The sequence below is a fragment of the Pelophylax lessonae genome, assembly GCF_965119305.1.
Source record: "Pelophylax lessonae genome assembly, chromosome: 1".
Classification (NCBI taxonomy): domain Eukaryota; kingdom Metazoa; phylum Chordata; class Amphibia; order Anura; family Ranidae; genus Pelophylax; species Pelophylax lessonae.
This window is the reverse complement of record NC_138768.1, coordinates 861,074,782-861,090,718: the sequence shown is the minus strand read 5'-3', so window position 1 is coordinate 861,090,718 and position 15,937 is coordinate 861,074,782. Positions and strand designations below refer to the sequence as shown.

At 44.2% G+C, this 15,937-nt stretch overlaps 1 protein-coding gene across 1 annotated transcript in view; it reads left to right on the top strand.

Annotated features, from left to right (window-relative positions):
• The window catches only part of LOC309550053 (von Willebrand factor A domain-containing protein 5A-like), a 220,099-nt gene that overhangs the window by 18,564 nt on the left and 185,598 nt on the right, over window positions 1–15,937 (top strand). The window contains exon 3 of the mRNA XM_082250520.1: window positions 4,777–4,999. Coding sequence (XP_082106646.1) covers window positions 4,777–4,999 — 223 coding nt within the window. The remainder of the gene's footprint in view (window positions 1–4,776; window positions 5,000–15,937) is intronic.

The window sequence follows — 15,937 nt, the reverse complement described above, 5'->3', positions numbered from 1 at the left end:
TTGTTTCAAGATGGATGCTTGTTGTTTGAAGTCTTGAACCACTGTACAGTTACCTCACAGTCTAAGAAATTGGCTGTGAGGGACAGACTGTAGCCATACCTTGTGATGGCAGCTATCTATGGGAATTAGACGATTACAATCTGTGGGTTTGAAGTAAGTTTTAAACTTCAATTGTAATTGTCGATGGTGGATTTCAATCTCCAAATCTAGAAAGTGAATCTTATCTCGACTAAATTCATATGTTAGGGAGATACCCCTATCATTTTTGTACAGAAAAACAAAAAACCTCTCTAAGGAGTCTCGCTACTGCCATTCTATAGGAGGAGGATGTCATCTATATATCTGGCCCACAAAACAAGATTGGAATTGTTGTGGGAATAGATGACATCCTCCTCCCATTTGGCCATAAATAAATTGGCCAAACTCGGGGTAAATTTTGCCCCCATTGTGACGCCCTTCTATTGCAAGTAAAAGTGGCCGTCAAACAAAAAATAGTTGTGTTTGGAGGTAAATTCTAACAGATTGATGATAAACCGACCCTGAGCTTGTAGCAATGTGATTAGATGAGAGGCAATTATATTCATAAAGTATTAGATAGTATTACAATCTGCTGCCAGAACTCCGGTATTTAACGTCAAAGTAGTGACGCAAATACATGGTGGGAGGTTCGGAGGTAGTTAAAATATAAATGAAAGGCAAAACATTTGTTTCCAAGTATATTAAATATATATATATATATATACAGAGCCTTGCGAAAGTATTCGGCCCCCTTGAACTTTGCGACCTTTTGCCACATTTCAGGCTTCAAACATAAAGATATAAAACTGTATTTTTTGTGAAGAATCAACAACAAGTGGGACACAATCATGAAGTGGAACGAAATTTATTGGATATTTCAAACTTTGTTAACAAATAAAAAACTGAAAAATTGGGCGTGCAAAATTATTCAGCCTCTTTACTTTCAGTGCAGCAAACTCTCTCCAGAAGTTCAGTGAGGATCTCTGAATGATCCAATGTTGATCTAAATGACTAATGATGATAAATAGAATCCACCTGTGTGTAATCAAGTCTCCGTATAAATGCACCTGCACTGTGATAGTCTCAGAGGTCTGTTTAAAGCACAGAGAGCATCATGAAGAACAAGGAACACACCAGGCAGGTCCGAGATACTGTTGTGGAGAAGTTTAAAGCCAGATTTGGATACAAAAAGATTTCCCAAGCTTTAAACATCCCAAGGAGCACTGTGCAAGCGATAATATTGAAATGGAAGGAGTATCAGACCACTGCAAATCGACGAAGACCTGGCCGTCCCTCTAAACTTTCAGCTCATACAAGGAGACGACTGATCAGAGATGCAGCCAAGAGGCCCATGATCACTCTGGATGAACTGCAGAGATCTACAGCTGAGGTGGGAGACTCTGTCCATAGGACAACAATCAGTCGTATACTGCACAAATCTGGCCTTTATGGAAGAGTGGCAAGAAGAAAGCCATTTCTTAAAGATATCCATAAAAAGTGTTGTTTAAAGTTTGCCACAAGCCACCTGGGAGACACACCAAACATGTGGAAGAAGGTGCTCTGGTCAGATGAAACCAAAATCAAACTTTTTGGCAACAATCCAAAACGTTATGTTTGGCATAAAAGCAACACAGCTCATCAGCCTGAACACACCATCCCCACTGTCAAACATGGTGATGGCAGCATCATGGTTTGGGCCTGCTTTTCTTCAGCAGGGACAGGGAAGATGGTTGAAATTGATGGGAAGATGGATGGAGCCAAATACAGGACCATTCTGGAAGAAAACCTGATGGAGTCTGCAAAAGACCTGAGACTGGGACGGAGATTTGTCTTCCAACAAGACAATGATCCAAAACATAAAGCAAAATCTACAATGGAATGGTTCACAAATAAACATATCCAGGTGTTAGAATGGCCAAGTCAAAGTCCAGACCTGAATCCAATCGAGAATCTGTGGAAAGAACTGAAAACTGCTGTTCACAAACGCTCTTCATCCAACCTCACTGAGCTCGAGCTGTTTTGCAAGGAGGAATGGGCAAAAAATTCAGTCTCTCGAAGTACAAAACTGATAGAGACATACCCCAAGCGACTTACAGCTGTAATCGCAGCAAAAGGTGGCGCTACAAAGTATTAACTTAACCACTTCCCGCCCGCCCTATAGCAGATTGACGGCGGGAATGTGGTTGTATTATCCTGACCGGACGTCATATGACTTCGGCAGGATAATACAGCTCTGCGCGCCCCCGGGGGCGCGCAGAGCGGCGATCGGTGATGCGAGGTGTCAGCCTGACACCCTGCATCTCCGATCTCGGTAAAGAGCCTCTGACGTAGGCTCTTTACCATGTGATCAGCCGTGTCCAATCATGGCTGGTCACATAGTAAACAGGAACAGCCGTTGATCGGCTTTCCTTAGTTCGTGCCTGACAGGGGGTGGGTCGGCACTGGTAATCAGATCATTGATTACCAGTGCAGACCCTCTGGGGGGGATGCCACTAGAACCACCAGGGATGCCCACCCATGACCCCAGGGATGCCCACCTATGACCCCAGGGATGCCCACTATGGCCACCAGGGATGGCAATCAGGGCTCAGGGAGCCCCCCCATTGCCCTCCCCATCAGTGCTGCCCGCCAGTGCCCTCCCTATCAGTGCTGCCCACCAGTGCCCATCATTGCCATCTTTCAGTGTCGCCCACCAGTGCCCATTATTGCCCACCAGTGCCGCCTATCAGTGCCCATTAGTGCCCATCAGTGCCACCCGTCAGTGCCGATCAGTGCTGCCTATCAGTGCCCATCAGTGCCCACCAGTGCCGCCTATCAGCGCCCATTAGTGCCCATCAGTGCCACCTATCAGTGCCCGTCAGTGCCACCTATCAGTGCCCATCAATGCCGCCTATCAGTGCTACCTATCAGTGCCACCCCATCAGTGCCACCCCATCAGTGCCACTCCATCAGTGCCTCCTCATCAGTGCCTGTCAGTGCAGTCTCATCAGTGCTCATCAGTGCAGGAAAAAACGTATTTATTTACAAAATTGTATAACATAAATAAAAAAACTTTTTTTTTTTTCAAACTTTTCGTTTTTTTTTATTTGTTTAGCAAAAAGGAAAAAACCCAGAGGTGATCAAATACCACCAAAAGAAAGCTCTATTTGTGGGGGGAAAATGACATAAATTTGGTGTAGGTACAGTGTTGCATGACCGCGCAATTGTCATTCAAAATGCAACAGCGCTAAAAGGGGAAAATTGGCCTGGGCAGGAAGGGGGTGAAAGTGCCCTGTTTTGAAGTGGTTAAGGGGGCTAAATAATTTTGCACGCCCAATTTTTCAGTTTTTTATTTGTTAAAAAAGTTTGAAATATCCAATAAATTTCGTTCCACTTCATGATTGTGTCCCACTTGTTGTTGATTCTTCACAAAAAATTACAGTTTTATATCTTTATGTTTGAAGCCTGAAATGTGGCAAAAGGTCGCAAAGTTCAAGGGGGCCGAATACTTTCGCAAGGCACTGTATATATATATTTATATATATATATATTTAAAAAAAAATCTATATATATTTAAAAATACATTATAAACAAAGGGCTTGACAAATTTGCTTGAAATCTAGGAGCCAGCTAAAAAAATTAGGAGCCAGTTTTTTTTTTTTCGCACATGCCGAATGGCTGGCTTCTGGGAAAATTGGTGAGCCAATCACACAAGCAGGAAATGATGTTTCTGGGGGTGTGGTAGCCATATTGCATTTCATTTTCAGAAACTTACAACAGCTGCAGATCAAAAAGGAAAGATAATTTTTAATAACATTCAATAACAATATGATTTGTGTTGCAATTGTATACGCTATATTGTTTTTTCTTTATTTGCTGATTTTTTTTTCCCCACGAAAGTGGAGTTACCTTTTAAGTAACGCTCTTTTTTGATCAACTGTCTGCTGGACACACTTTTTAATGAATAATTAGAGTCACCTGTTGTTGAATTTTCGTTAGGATTTTGTTGTCTAAAATTTAGCTTTTCTCCTAAGAGCCGATTCACATTGAGGCGATCCGACTTCGGGGGGCGACCTGTGAAGTCGCGTGCACCTCTGTGCACCGTAACTTCGTCGCGACATGCAGGGACTTCACATAATGGAAGTCTATGCAAGTCACTCCGAGGTCGCCCCAAAGTAGTACAGGACCCTTTTTCTAAGTCGGAGCGACTTGTGTCGCTCCTATTAGAACGGGTCCTGTACTACTCAATGGACCGCGACATACCGCGACTTGTCAGGCTGACAAGTCGCCTGACAAGTCGCGCTAGTGTGAATGGGCTCTAAGACCTTCATTTGGGTGTGTTCATTTTTGCAACATGGTCTTGAATGAATTTGTTAGGAAAAAATAATTTGTGTGTATAAATTAACACACATTGGTTACAATTAATGGCCCGCATTTGTGGGAGTATTTTATAGTATAATGTCCCATAGAAAATATTGATTCTGAAAGGAAAGCAAAGGTTTTCTGACAAATCCGTTGGGGTGTACTCATATATGCTGAGCACTGTATATACTGTGTATGTCTGTTATATATATATATATATATATATATATATATATATATATATATATATATATATATATATAAATATACTGTGTATATATATATATATATATATATATATATATACACACATATATGAAACTGTGTTCATAGATCATATTCACAGATCTAAATTGCTGTAAAAAAGGTTCAGATTAGACAACAGTTACAGTTTTACTGTTCCTCCCTCTTCTCCAGGCTCACAAAACGTACGATGAGGCCATCAGCAGCGGTAAACAGGCCTTTCTCCTAGAGGAAGATGAGAGCTCAGCGGACATCTTTAGCTGCAGTGTCGGGAATCTCCCTCCTGGCCAGGATGCCGAGGTCACCCTGAAATATGTACGGGAGCTGCCAGTGGAGGCAGACGGAGCTGTGCGTTTTGTACTCCCGGCTGTCCTAAACCCAAGATACACCCCAAAAGGTACAAGTACAAATCAGATTTTTTTAATTATTTTTATTTTTTTATTTTTAAATGTAATGCTTTTATTTGCTTTTCTGAAAGGACCACTAACCCTAAAGTGAACCTGACATGGCTTAAAATGTTTCCAAGAATTGCAGATGCTAATTATGTTGTACTTTCAAACCATTTGCTGTATCCCTGTGCCTGAACACGAAATGCCAGAACTTCTATGTGAAGTAGAGAAGACTAGCCATTTTTTGTTTTTCAAGGTATTTTTGCTTCAACTCAGACTTCTTATTCAGCTACTCTGATCAACGTATCCTAAGCCATAGCTTTGGAGGCCATACCTGGACCCCACTGGACTGAAGATTGAGGGACTAATGTGACCTTTGGGCACTGGGCTCTGCTTGTGGTGCTTTCTTGACATTTGTGTACTGTCTTAGGGTCCTTTCACACAGGCGTTCCGTATGTCCGTTTTTCCTCCCATCCGTTTGCGGATGAAAAACGGACATAATGTATGTCTATGGGATTGCGGACATTAGCAGATGGACCATCCGCTGACATCCGTTTTGCGTCCATTCCGTTCAGTTCTGTTTTTTGAGACGGAAGAGAACCCTATTTCTCTTCCGTTTAAAAAACGGAACGGACGCAAAAATGGATTCAGTGGATGTCATCCGCTAACGTCCACAATCCCATAGACATACATTCTGTCCGTTTTTCATCCGCAAATGGATGGATGAAAAATGGACATATGAAACGGACCCTACAAAAGTGTCATCCATGTCCGTTTAAAAAAAAAAAAGAAGTGCCTGAGCGGAAAAGAAAACGGACCGTGCCGTGTGAAAGGACCCTTAGTTAGTCGTAGATTGCTATCCAAGAGCCGTAGTAGTTTCTGCTATGTCTATGAAGATTCATCATGAGTAGGCTGTGAGGGCTGAGCTTTAGAAATTACTATATTTATTAGAACTGTTGGGCCCTATTAATATCCCTCTTTTTTCCCAATGTTCTCAATTAGGTTGTCTGTCAGGCAGTGCAAAACTTCAGATCCTAAGTGCCAGAGGAGCAGTCCTCTGCATCGGATCGCTTAACTCACAGTCCACTAACCCTTCAGGGGGAACCTGCTGTGACTCTTCTCAAAGACCTGACATGGACAGCCTGGAACATTGTCCCTGCTTGAGTCCATACATTCCTCCGAGTGCTCCTTAGCTCCATCCGGTGTGGCCCCCCTTAGGCCCCTTTCACACGGGCGTTCCGTTTGTCCGCTTTTCGTCTTTGTACTGATGAAAAATGGATGTCATCCATTTACATCAGTTATTCGCTCACTTCCAATAAATTCTGCATTTTTCTTTTGTTTAACCACTTCAATACTGGGCACTTTTACCCCCTTCCTGCCCAGGCCAATTGTCAGCTTTCAGTGCTGTCACAATTTGAATGACAATTGCGCGGTCATACAACACTGTACTCAAATGAATTTTTCAGTATTTTTCTTCAAACAAACCGAGCTTTCTTTTGGTGGTATTTAATCACTGCTGGTTTTATTTTTATTTTTTGCTAAAAAACGAAAAAAGACCTAAGATTTTGAAAAAAAATAATTAAATTTTGTCAGCAAAGTTTTTAATAAGTAATTTTTCACCTACACTGATGGGCACTGGTGAAGCAGCACTGATAGGCGCTGAAAGGCACTGATGGGGTGGCACTGATGGGCACTAATATGTGGCAATGATGGGCACTGATAGGTGGCACTAATGGGCACTGATAGGTGGCACTAATGGACAGGCACTGCTGGGCACTGAAAAGTACCACTGATTTGCATAACTGATGGCACTTATGGGCATGATAGGTGATACTGATAGGCACAGACTGGTGGTACTGATGTGCACAGAGTGGCATCACTGATGTGCAGTTCCTTGATTACCTTTACAAGTCTTCCCTGTGAGTTGAGGCTGCGATAAACGCCACTTCCTTGTTTACATGTGTTCAGCTGTGATTGGATACTGCCGATCACATAGTTAAAGAGCTGCAGCCCCGGCTCTCTGCCGAGATCAGGGTCACGCCGTGTCCCAGGAACACGGGGCACCCGTGATTGCAGCTAAACTGGGCGCTGTCGTATCACGTCGTCCCATAATAAGAGCGGCACCGCTCCATTGTCATTTGACAGCGGGCGGTAGGTGGTTAAAAAATGGAAGCAGACAAAAAACAGATGTAAACATGGATGAAAAACTGATGTAAATGGAACAGAACTAAATGAAAGATGTATGTTAACTAGTGTTGAGCGAACACGGACTGTATTATTCGTGTTCGTACCGAATAATTGGATTTTTTTTACCCGAACACGGACACGGACACTTTACTGTATGTTCGGGTAAAAATCCGTGTTCGGTCGTTTTATTTCCGGGTTTTGCATGCTTTGGCGCTCTTTTCATGGCGGGCTTTCAACAGCCAATCAACAATCGTTTAACTGGTGTGCCTTAAGCCATCCCAGCCATGCCTGCAAATGTCTTAGTAGCTGTGATTGGCCGTCTGAAGCATGTGACCAAGTCTTTATAAGTTCGAGGCAGCCGCCGCAGCAGCGTCATTCTGCTGCTTAGCTAAGGGACAGAGCACACATCAATGTGCTGGCTGCTGATTAGGGAAAGATAGGCAGGAAAAAACCATTTGTGTCCGGATAGAATTGAGGGACAGGTCGGAGTGTTTAGGCAGGGCGAGTTGTAGGCATTTTAGGGATAGAGTCTGCTGAATTATAGGGTCAGTGTCTTCTACAAACTACAATCGATATTGCTGTGTGGGGGGTGGGGTGAATCTGCACTCAATCCTGATCTACGATCTCTTCTCAATCCTGTTAGGGACAGAGTCTGCTGAATTTTAGGGAAACTGTGTTCTACAAACTACAATCGATATTGCTGTGTGGTGTGGGATTGGAGATAGGCAGGTGTCAGTGATCCACATCCATTTTTCTGTGTGTGAGCTGCAGTGAACACAATCTTTTTGGGCTGCAGTGAACACAATCTTTTTGGGCTGCAGTGAACACAATCTTTTTGGGCTGCAGTGAACACAATCTTTTTGGGGTGCAGTGAACAAAATCTTTTTGGGGTGCAGTGAACACAATCCTTTTTGGTGTGCAGTGAACACAATCTTTGTGGGGTGCAGTGAACAAAATCCTTTGTGGGGTGCAGTGAACACAATCTTTTTGGGGTGCAGTGAACAAAATCCTTTTTGGGGTGCAGTGAACAACATCCTTTTTGGGGTGCAGTGAACACAATCTTTTTGGGGTGCAGTGAACAAAATCCTTTGTGGGGTGCAGTGAACACAATCTTTTTGGGGTGCAGTGAACACAATCTTTTTGGGGTGGAGTGAACAACATCCTTTTTGGGGTGCAGTGAACAAAATCCTTTTTGGGGTGCAGTGAACAAAATCATTTTTGGGGTGCAGTGAACACAATCTTTTTGGGGTGCAGTGAACACAATCTTTGTGGGGTGCAGTGAACACAATCTTTTTGGGGTGGAGTGAACAACATCCTTTTTGGGGTGCAGTGAACACAATCTTTTTGGGGTGCAGTGAACACAATCTTTGTGGGGTACAGTGAACAGAATCTTTGTGGGGTGCAGTGAACACAATCTTTGGGGGGTACAGTGAACACAATCTTTTTGGGGTGCAGTGAACACAATCTTTGTGGGGTGCAGTGAACACAATCTTTTTGGGGTGGAGTGAACAAAATCATTTTTGGGGTGCAGTGAACAACATCCTTTTTGGGGTGCAGTGATCAAAATCCTTTTTGGGGTGCAGTGAACACAATCTTTTTGAGGTGCAGTGAACAAAATCCTTTGTGGGGTGCAGTGAACAGAATCTTTGTGGGGTGCAGTGAACACAATCTTTGGGGGGGTACAGTGAACACAATCTTTTTGGGGTGCAGTGAACACAATCTTTGTGGGGTACAGTGAACAGAATCTTTGTGGGGTGCAGTGAACACAATCTTTGGGGGGTACAGTGAACACAATCTTTTTGGGGTGCAGTGAACACAATCTTTGGGGGGTACAGTGAACACAATCTTTTTGGGGTGCAGTGAACACAATCTTTGTGGGGTGCAGTGAACACAATCTTTGGGGGGGTACAGTGAACACAATCTTTTTGGGGTGCAGTGAACAACATCCTTTTAGGGTGCAGTGAACACAATCTTTGTGGGGTGCAGTGAACAACATCCTTTTAGGGTGCAGTGAACACAATCTTTGTGGGGTACAGTGAACAGAATCTTTGTGGGGTGCAGTGAACACAATCTTTGGGGGGTACAGTGAACACAATCTTTGTGAGGTGCAGTGAACACAATCTTTGTGGGGTGCAGTGAACACAATCATTGTGGGGTGCAGTGAACTCAATCTTTGTGGGGTACAGTGAACACAATCTCATACTTCTGAAGATTTGAGGGTGCTGCCTGTTCCATACTCCCCCTACTCCTCATCTAGCCTTTTAGGGGTACAAACAATAGTAATTGGGGCCTAGTGTGGTTGTGTACGTGTGATATACATACACTTTTTTTGGATCATATTTTCTATTCCGCTATTTAATCAAAAACCTTTGGGGATCAGTTAAATTGGGGGATAGTCTGTGTTGGTACGTGTGAGAGAGATCCACCTTTCCAAGTTGTTGGGGTTCATCTCATACTTCTGAAGGTTTGAGGGTGCTGCCTGTTCCATACTCCCCCTACTCCTAGCCTTTTAGGGGTACAAACAATAGTAATTGGGGCCTAGTGTGGTTGTGTACGTGTGATATACATACACTTTTTTTGGATCATATTTTCTATTCCGCTATTTAATCAAAAACCTTTGGGGATCAGTTAAATTGGGGGATAGTCTGTGTTGGTACGTGTGAGAGAGATCCACCTTTCCAAGTTGTTGGGGTTCATCTCATACTTCTGAAGGTTTGAGGGTGCTGCCTGTTCCATACCCCCCCTACTCCTCATCTAGCCTTTTAGGGGTACAAACAATAGTAATTGGGGCCTAGTGTGGTTGTGTACGTGTGATATACATACACTTTTTTTGGATCATATTTTCTATTCCGCTATTTAATCAAAAACCTTTGGGGATCAGTTAAATTGGGGGATAGTCTGTGTTGGTACGTGTGAGAGAGATCCACCTTTCCAAGTTGTTGGGGTTCATCTCATACTTCTGAAGGTTTGAGGGTGCTGCCTGTTCCATACTCCCCCTACTCCTAGCCTTTTAGGGGTACAAACAATAGTAATTGGGGCCTAGTGTGGTTGTGTACGTGTGATATACATACACTTTTTTTGGATCATATTTTCTATTCCGCTATTTAATCAAAAACCTTTGGGGATCAGTTAAATTGGGGGATAGTCTGTGTTGGTACGTGTGAGAGAGATCCACCTTTCCAAGTTGTTGGGGTTCATCTCATACTTCTGAAGGTTTGAGGGTGCTGCCTGTTCCATACTCCCCCTACTCCTCATCTAGCCTTTTAGGGGTACAAACAATAGTAATTGGGGCCCAGTGTGGTTGTGTACGTGTGATATACATACACTTTTTTTGGATCATATTTTCTATTCCGCTATTTAATCAAAAACCTTTGGGGATCAGTTAAATTGGGGGATAGTCTGTGTTGGTACGTGTGAGAGAGATCCACCTTTCCAAGTTGTTGGGGTTCATCTCATACTTCTGAAGGTTTGAGGGTGCTGCCTGTTCCATACTCCCCCTACTCCTAGCCTTTTAGGGGTACAAACAATAGTAATTGGGGCCTAGTGTGGTTGTGTACGTGTGATATACATACACTTTTTTTGGATCATATTTTCTATTCCGCTATTTAATCAAAAACCTTTGGGGATCAGTTAAATTGGGGGATAGTCTGTGTTGGTACGTGTGAGAGAGATCCACCTTTCCAAGTTGTTGGGGTTCATCTCATACTTCTGAAGGTTTGAGGGTGCTGCCTGTTCCATACCCCCCCTACTCCTCATCTAGCCTTTTAGGGGTACAAACAATAGTAATTGGGGCCTAGTGTGGTTGTGTACGTGTGATATACATACACTTTTTTTGGATCATATTTTCTATTCCGCTATTTAATCAAAAACCTTTGGGGATCAGTTAAATTGGGGGATAGTCTGTGTTGGTACGTGTGAGAGAGATCCACCTTTCCAAGTTGTTGGGGTTCATCTCATACTTCTGAAGGTTTGAGGGTGCTGCCTGTTCCATACCCCCCCTACTCCTCATCTAGCCTTTTAGGGGTACAAACAATAGTAATTGGGGCCTAGTGTGGTTGTGTACGTGTGATATACATACACTTTTTTTGGATCATATTTTCTATTCCGCTATTTAATCAAAAACCTTTGGGGATCAGTTAAATTGGGGGATAGTCTGTGTTGGTACGTGTGAGAGAGATCCACCTTTCCAAGTTGTTGGGGTTCATCTCATACTTCTGAAGGTTTGAGGGTGCTGCCTGTTCCATACCCCCCCTACTCCTCATCTAGCCTTTTAGGGGTACAAACAATAGTAATTGGGGCCTAGTGTGGTTGTGTACGTGTGATATACATACACTTTTTTTGGATCATATTTTCTATTCCGCTATTTAATCAAAAACCTTTGGGGATCAGTTAAATTGGGGGATAGTCTGTGTTGGTACGTGTGAGAGAGATCCACCTTTCCAAGTTGTTGGGGTTCATCTCATACTTCTGAAGGTTTGAGGGTGCTGCCTGTTCCATACCCCCCCCTACTCCTCATCTAGCCTTTTAGGGGTACAAACAATAGTAATTGGGGCCTAGTGTGGTTGTGTACGTGTGATATACATACACTTTTTTTGGATCATATTTTCTATTCCGCTATTTAATCAAAAACCTTTGGGGATCAGTTAAATTGGGGGATAGTCTGTGTTGGTACGTGTGAGAGAGATCCACCTTTCCAAGTTTTTGGGGTTCATCTCATACTTCTGAAGATTTGAGGGTGCTGCCTGTTCCATACCCCCCCTACTCCTCATCTAGCCTTTTAGGGGTACAAACAATAGTAATTGGGGCCTAGTGTGGTTGTGTACGTGTGATATACATACACTTTTTTTGGATCATATTTTCTATTCCGCTATTTAATCAAAAACCTTTGGGGATCAGTTAAATTGGGGGATAGTCTGTGTTGGTACGTGTGAGAGAGATCCACCTTTCCAAGTTGTTGGGGTTCATCTCATACTTCTGAAGGTTTGAGGGTGCTGCCTGTTCCATACCCCCCCTACTCCTCATCTAGCCTTTTAGGGGTACAAACAATAGTAATTGGGGCCTAGTGTGGTTGTGTACGTGTGATATACATACACTTTTTTTGGATCATATTTTCTATTCCGCTATTTAATCAAAAACCTTTGGGGATCAGTTAAATTGGGGGATAGTCTGTGTTGGTACGTGTGAGAGAGATCCACCTTTCCAAGTTGTTGGGGTTCATCTCATACTTCTGAAGGTTTGAGGGTGCTGCCTGTTCCATACTCCCCCTACTCCTCATCTAGCCTTTTAGGGGTACAAACAATAGTAATTGGGGCCCAATGTGGTTGTGTACGTGTGATATACATACACTTTTTTTGGATCATATTTTCTATTCCGCTATTTAATCAAAAACCTTTGGGGATCAGTTAAATTGGGGGATAGTCTGTGTTGGTACGTGTGAGAGAGATCCACCTTTCCAAGTTGTTGGGGTTCATCTCATACTTCTGAAGGTTTGAGGGTGCTGCCTGTTCCATACCCCCCCTACTCCTCATCTAGCCTTTTAGGGGTACAAACAATAGTAATTGGGGCCTAGTGTGGTTGTGTACGTGTGATATACATACACTTTTTTTGGATCATATTTTCTATTCCGCTATTTAATCAAAAACCTTTGGGGATCAGTTAAATTGGGGGATAGTCTGTGTTGGTACGTGTGAGAGAGATCCACCTTTCCAAGTTGTTGGGGTTCATCTCATACTTCTGAAGGTTTGAGGGTGCTGCCTGTTCCATACCCCCCCTACTCCTCATCTAGCCTTTTAGGGGTACAAACAATAGTAATTGGGGCCCAGTGTGGTTGTGTACGTGTGATATACATACACTTTTTTTGGATCATATTTTCTATTCCGCTATTTAATCAAAAACCTTTGGGGATCAGTTAAATTGGGGGATAGTCTGTGTTGGTACGTGTGAGAGAGATCCACCTTTCCAAGTTGTTGGGGTTCATCTCATACTTCTGAAGGTTTGAGGGTGCTGCCTGTTCCATACTCCCCCTACTCCTAGCCTTTTAGGGGTACAAACAATAGTAATTGGGGCCTAGTGTGGTTGTGTACGTGTGATATACATACACTTTTTTTGGATCATATTTTCTATTCCGCTATTTAATCAAAAACCTTTGGGGATCAGTTAAATTGGGGGATAGTCTGTGTTGGTACGTGTGAGAGAGATCCACCTTTCCAAGTTGTTGGGGTTCATCTCATACTTCTGAAGGTTTGAGGGTGCTGCCTGTTCCATACCCCCCCTACTCCTCATCTAGCCTTTTAGGGGTACAAACAATAGTAATTGGGGCCTAGTGTGGTTGTGTACGTGTGATATACATACACTTTTTTTGGATCATATTTTCTATTCCGCTATTTAATCAAAAACCTTTGGGGATCAGTTAAATTGGGGGATAGTCTGTGTTGGTACGTGTGAGAGAGATCCACCTTTCCAAGTTGTTGGGGTTCATCTCATACTTCTGAAGGTTTGAGGGTGCTGCCTGTTCCATACTCCCCCTACTCCTAGCCTTTTAGGGGTACAAACAATAGTAATTGGGGCCTAGTGTGGTTGTGTACGTGTGATATACATACACTTTTTTTGGATCATATTTTCTATTCCGCTATTTAATCAAAAACCTTTGGGGATCAGTTAAATTGGGGGATAGTCTGTGTTGGTACGTGTGAGAGAGATCCACCTTTCCAAGTTGTTGGGGTTCATCTCATACTTCTGAAGGTTTGAGGGTGCTGCCTGTTCCATACCCCCCCTACTCCTCATCTAGCCTTTTAGGGGTACAAACAATAGTAATTGGGGCCTAGTGTGGTTGTGTACGTGTGATATACATACACTTTTTTTGGATCATATTTTCTATTCCGCTATTTAATCAAAAACCTTTGGGGATCAGTTAAATTGGGGGATAGTCTGTGTTGGTACGTGTGAGAGAGATCCACCTTTCCAAGTTGTTGGGGTTCATCTCATACTTCTGAAGGTTTGAGGGTGCTGCCTGTTCCATACTCCCCCTACTCCTCATCTAGCCTTTTAGGGGTACAAACAATAGTAATTGGGGCCCAGTGTGGTTGTGTACGTGTGATATACATACACTTTTTTTGGATCATATTTTCTATTCCGCTATTTAATTTAACTGGGCCTCCATGCGAGACCTGTGTGCCTTGTTGCGCTGTTTTGAGTACTCCACCAACATGGCCAGTGGCAATGACGCCGTTCTCAGCTTAACTATCCCACTTCTATGCCTCCTTGAAAAAACAATTCGGGCGATGATGGAAGAGGATGTGGCACAGGATGAGGAGGAGGAGGAGGATGAAGAGGTAACATTTCCAAGGCTTTCAGGGCAGTCATTCGCAAGGGGCTCCGAGGGTGGGTTCCTGCACACGCAAACGCCAGGGACGCAATTGTCCAGCAGGGGCACAGTTCTGGAGGATGAGGAGGATGAGGAGGAGGAGGAGCTGGAGGAGGAGATGGAACCATGTTCACAGCAGGGTGGCACCCAGGCCAGCTCATGGCCATCACTGGTGCGTGGCTGGGGGGATACAGAGGACACGGACGATACACCTCCCACAGAGGACAGCCTTTCGTTGCCTCTGGGCAGCCTGGCACACATGAGCGATTACATGCTGCAGTGTCTCCACAACGACCGCCGAGTTGCCCACATTCTAACTTGTGCTGATTACTGGGTGGCCACGCTGCTGGATCCCCGTTACAAGGACAACGTACCGTCCTTAATTCACTCACTGGAGCGCGATCGCAAGATGCGCGAGTACAAGCGCACGCTGGTAGACGCCATGCTGCTGGCATTCCCATCTGACAGCGGGGCCACAGTGGAAGCACAAGGCAGAGGAGGAGGAGGAGGAGGTCGCCAACGCAACCAGGGCACCGCCAGCACCTCAGAAGGCAGGGTTAGCATGGCCGAAATGTGGAAAAGCTTTGTCAGCACGCCACAACAAACAGCAGCACCAGCAGCTCAGATGGAACGTCTTAGCAGGAGGCAGCATTTTACCAACATGGTGGAGCAGTATGTGTGCACACGCCTACATGTAGTGAATGACGGGTCTGCCCCCTTCAACTTCTGGGTCTCCAAATTGGGCACATGGCCTGAGCTTGCCCTTTACGCCTTGGAGGTGCTGGCGTGCCCTGCAGCCAGTGTATTATCTGAACGGGTATTTAGCACGGCTGGGGGCGTTATAACAGACAAGCGCAGCCGCCTGTCCAGAGACAATGTGGACAAGCTCACGTTCATTAAAATGAACCAGGCATGGATCCCACGGGACTTTTCCGTACCTTATGCAGAATAGCAATGGATACCGACCTTACCCACCCATTGTTCCATTTTTGCTCTTTCTCACTCTTTTGGGGTGTACCCTCATTTAAAATTTTTGAAAAGAAGCAGTGTTGGCTACCTCGTCCTCCTCCTCAGGGCCAGATAAATGTAGGGGCTATTGGAGCTGCAGCTCCAGGCCCCTACCTTTTATATAGGCCCCGGGTTGGCCATATTCACTGTTACCGCTCTTCTGTCACTTGTAAACACAGAAGTCTGGCTTCTATGCTCGCTTCCCCAGGCAGCACCCTCAGAACCTCCCCACACAGCGTGAAGGCCGGACAAGGAGGGACAGTTGGCGATGCATGGATGTGTTTATGGGCTTCAGAGACAGCATCCCATGTTGAATTAGGCATGCATGGCTGCACCCTTCCTCCTCTGGGTGCATGGCAAGGCACGGCCCTTAAGGCCCTTCAAAATC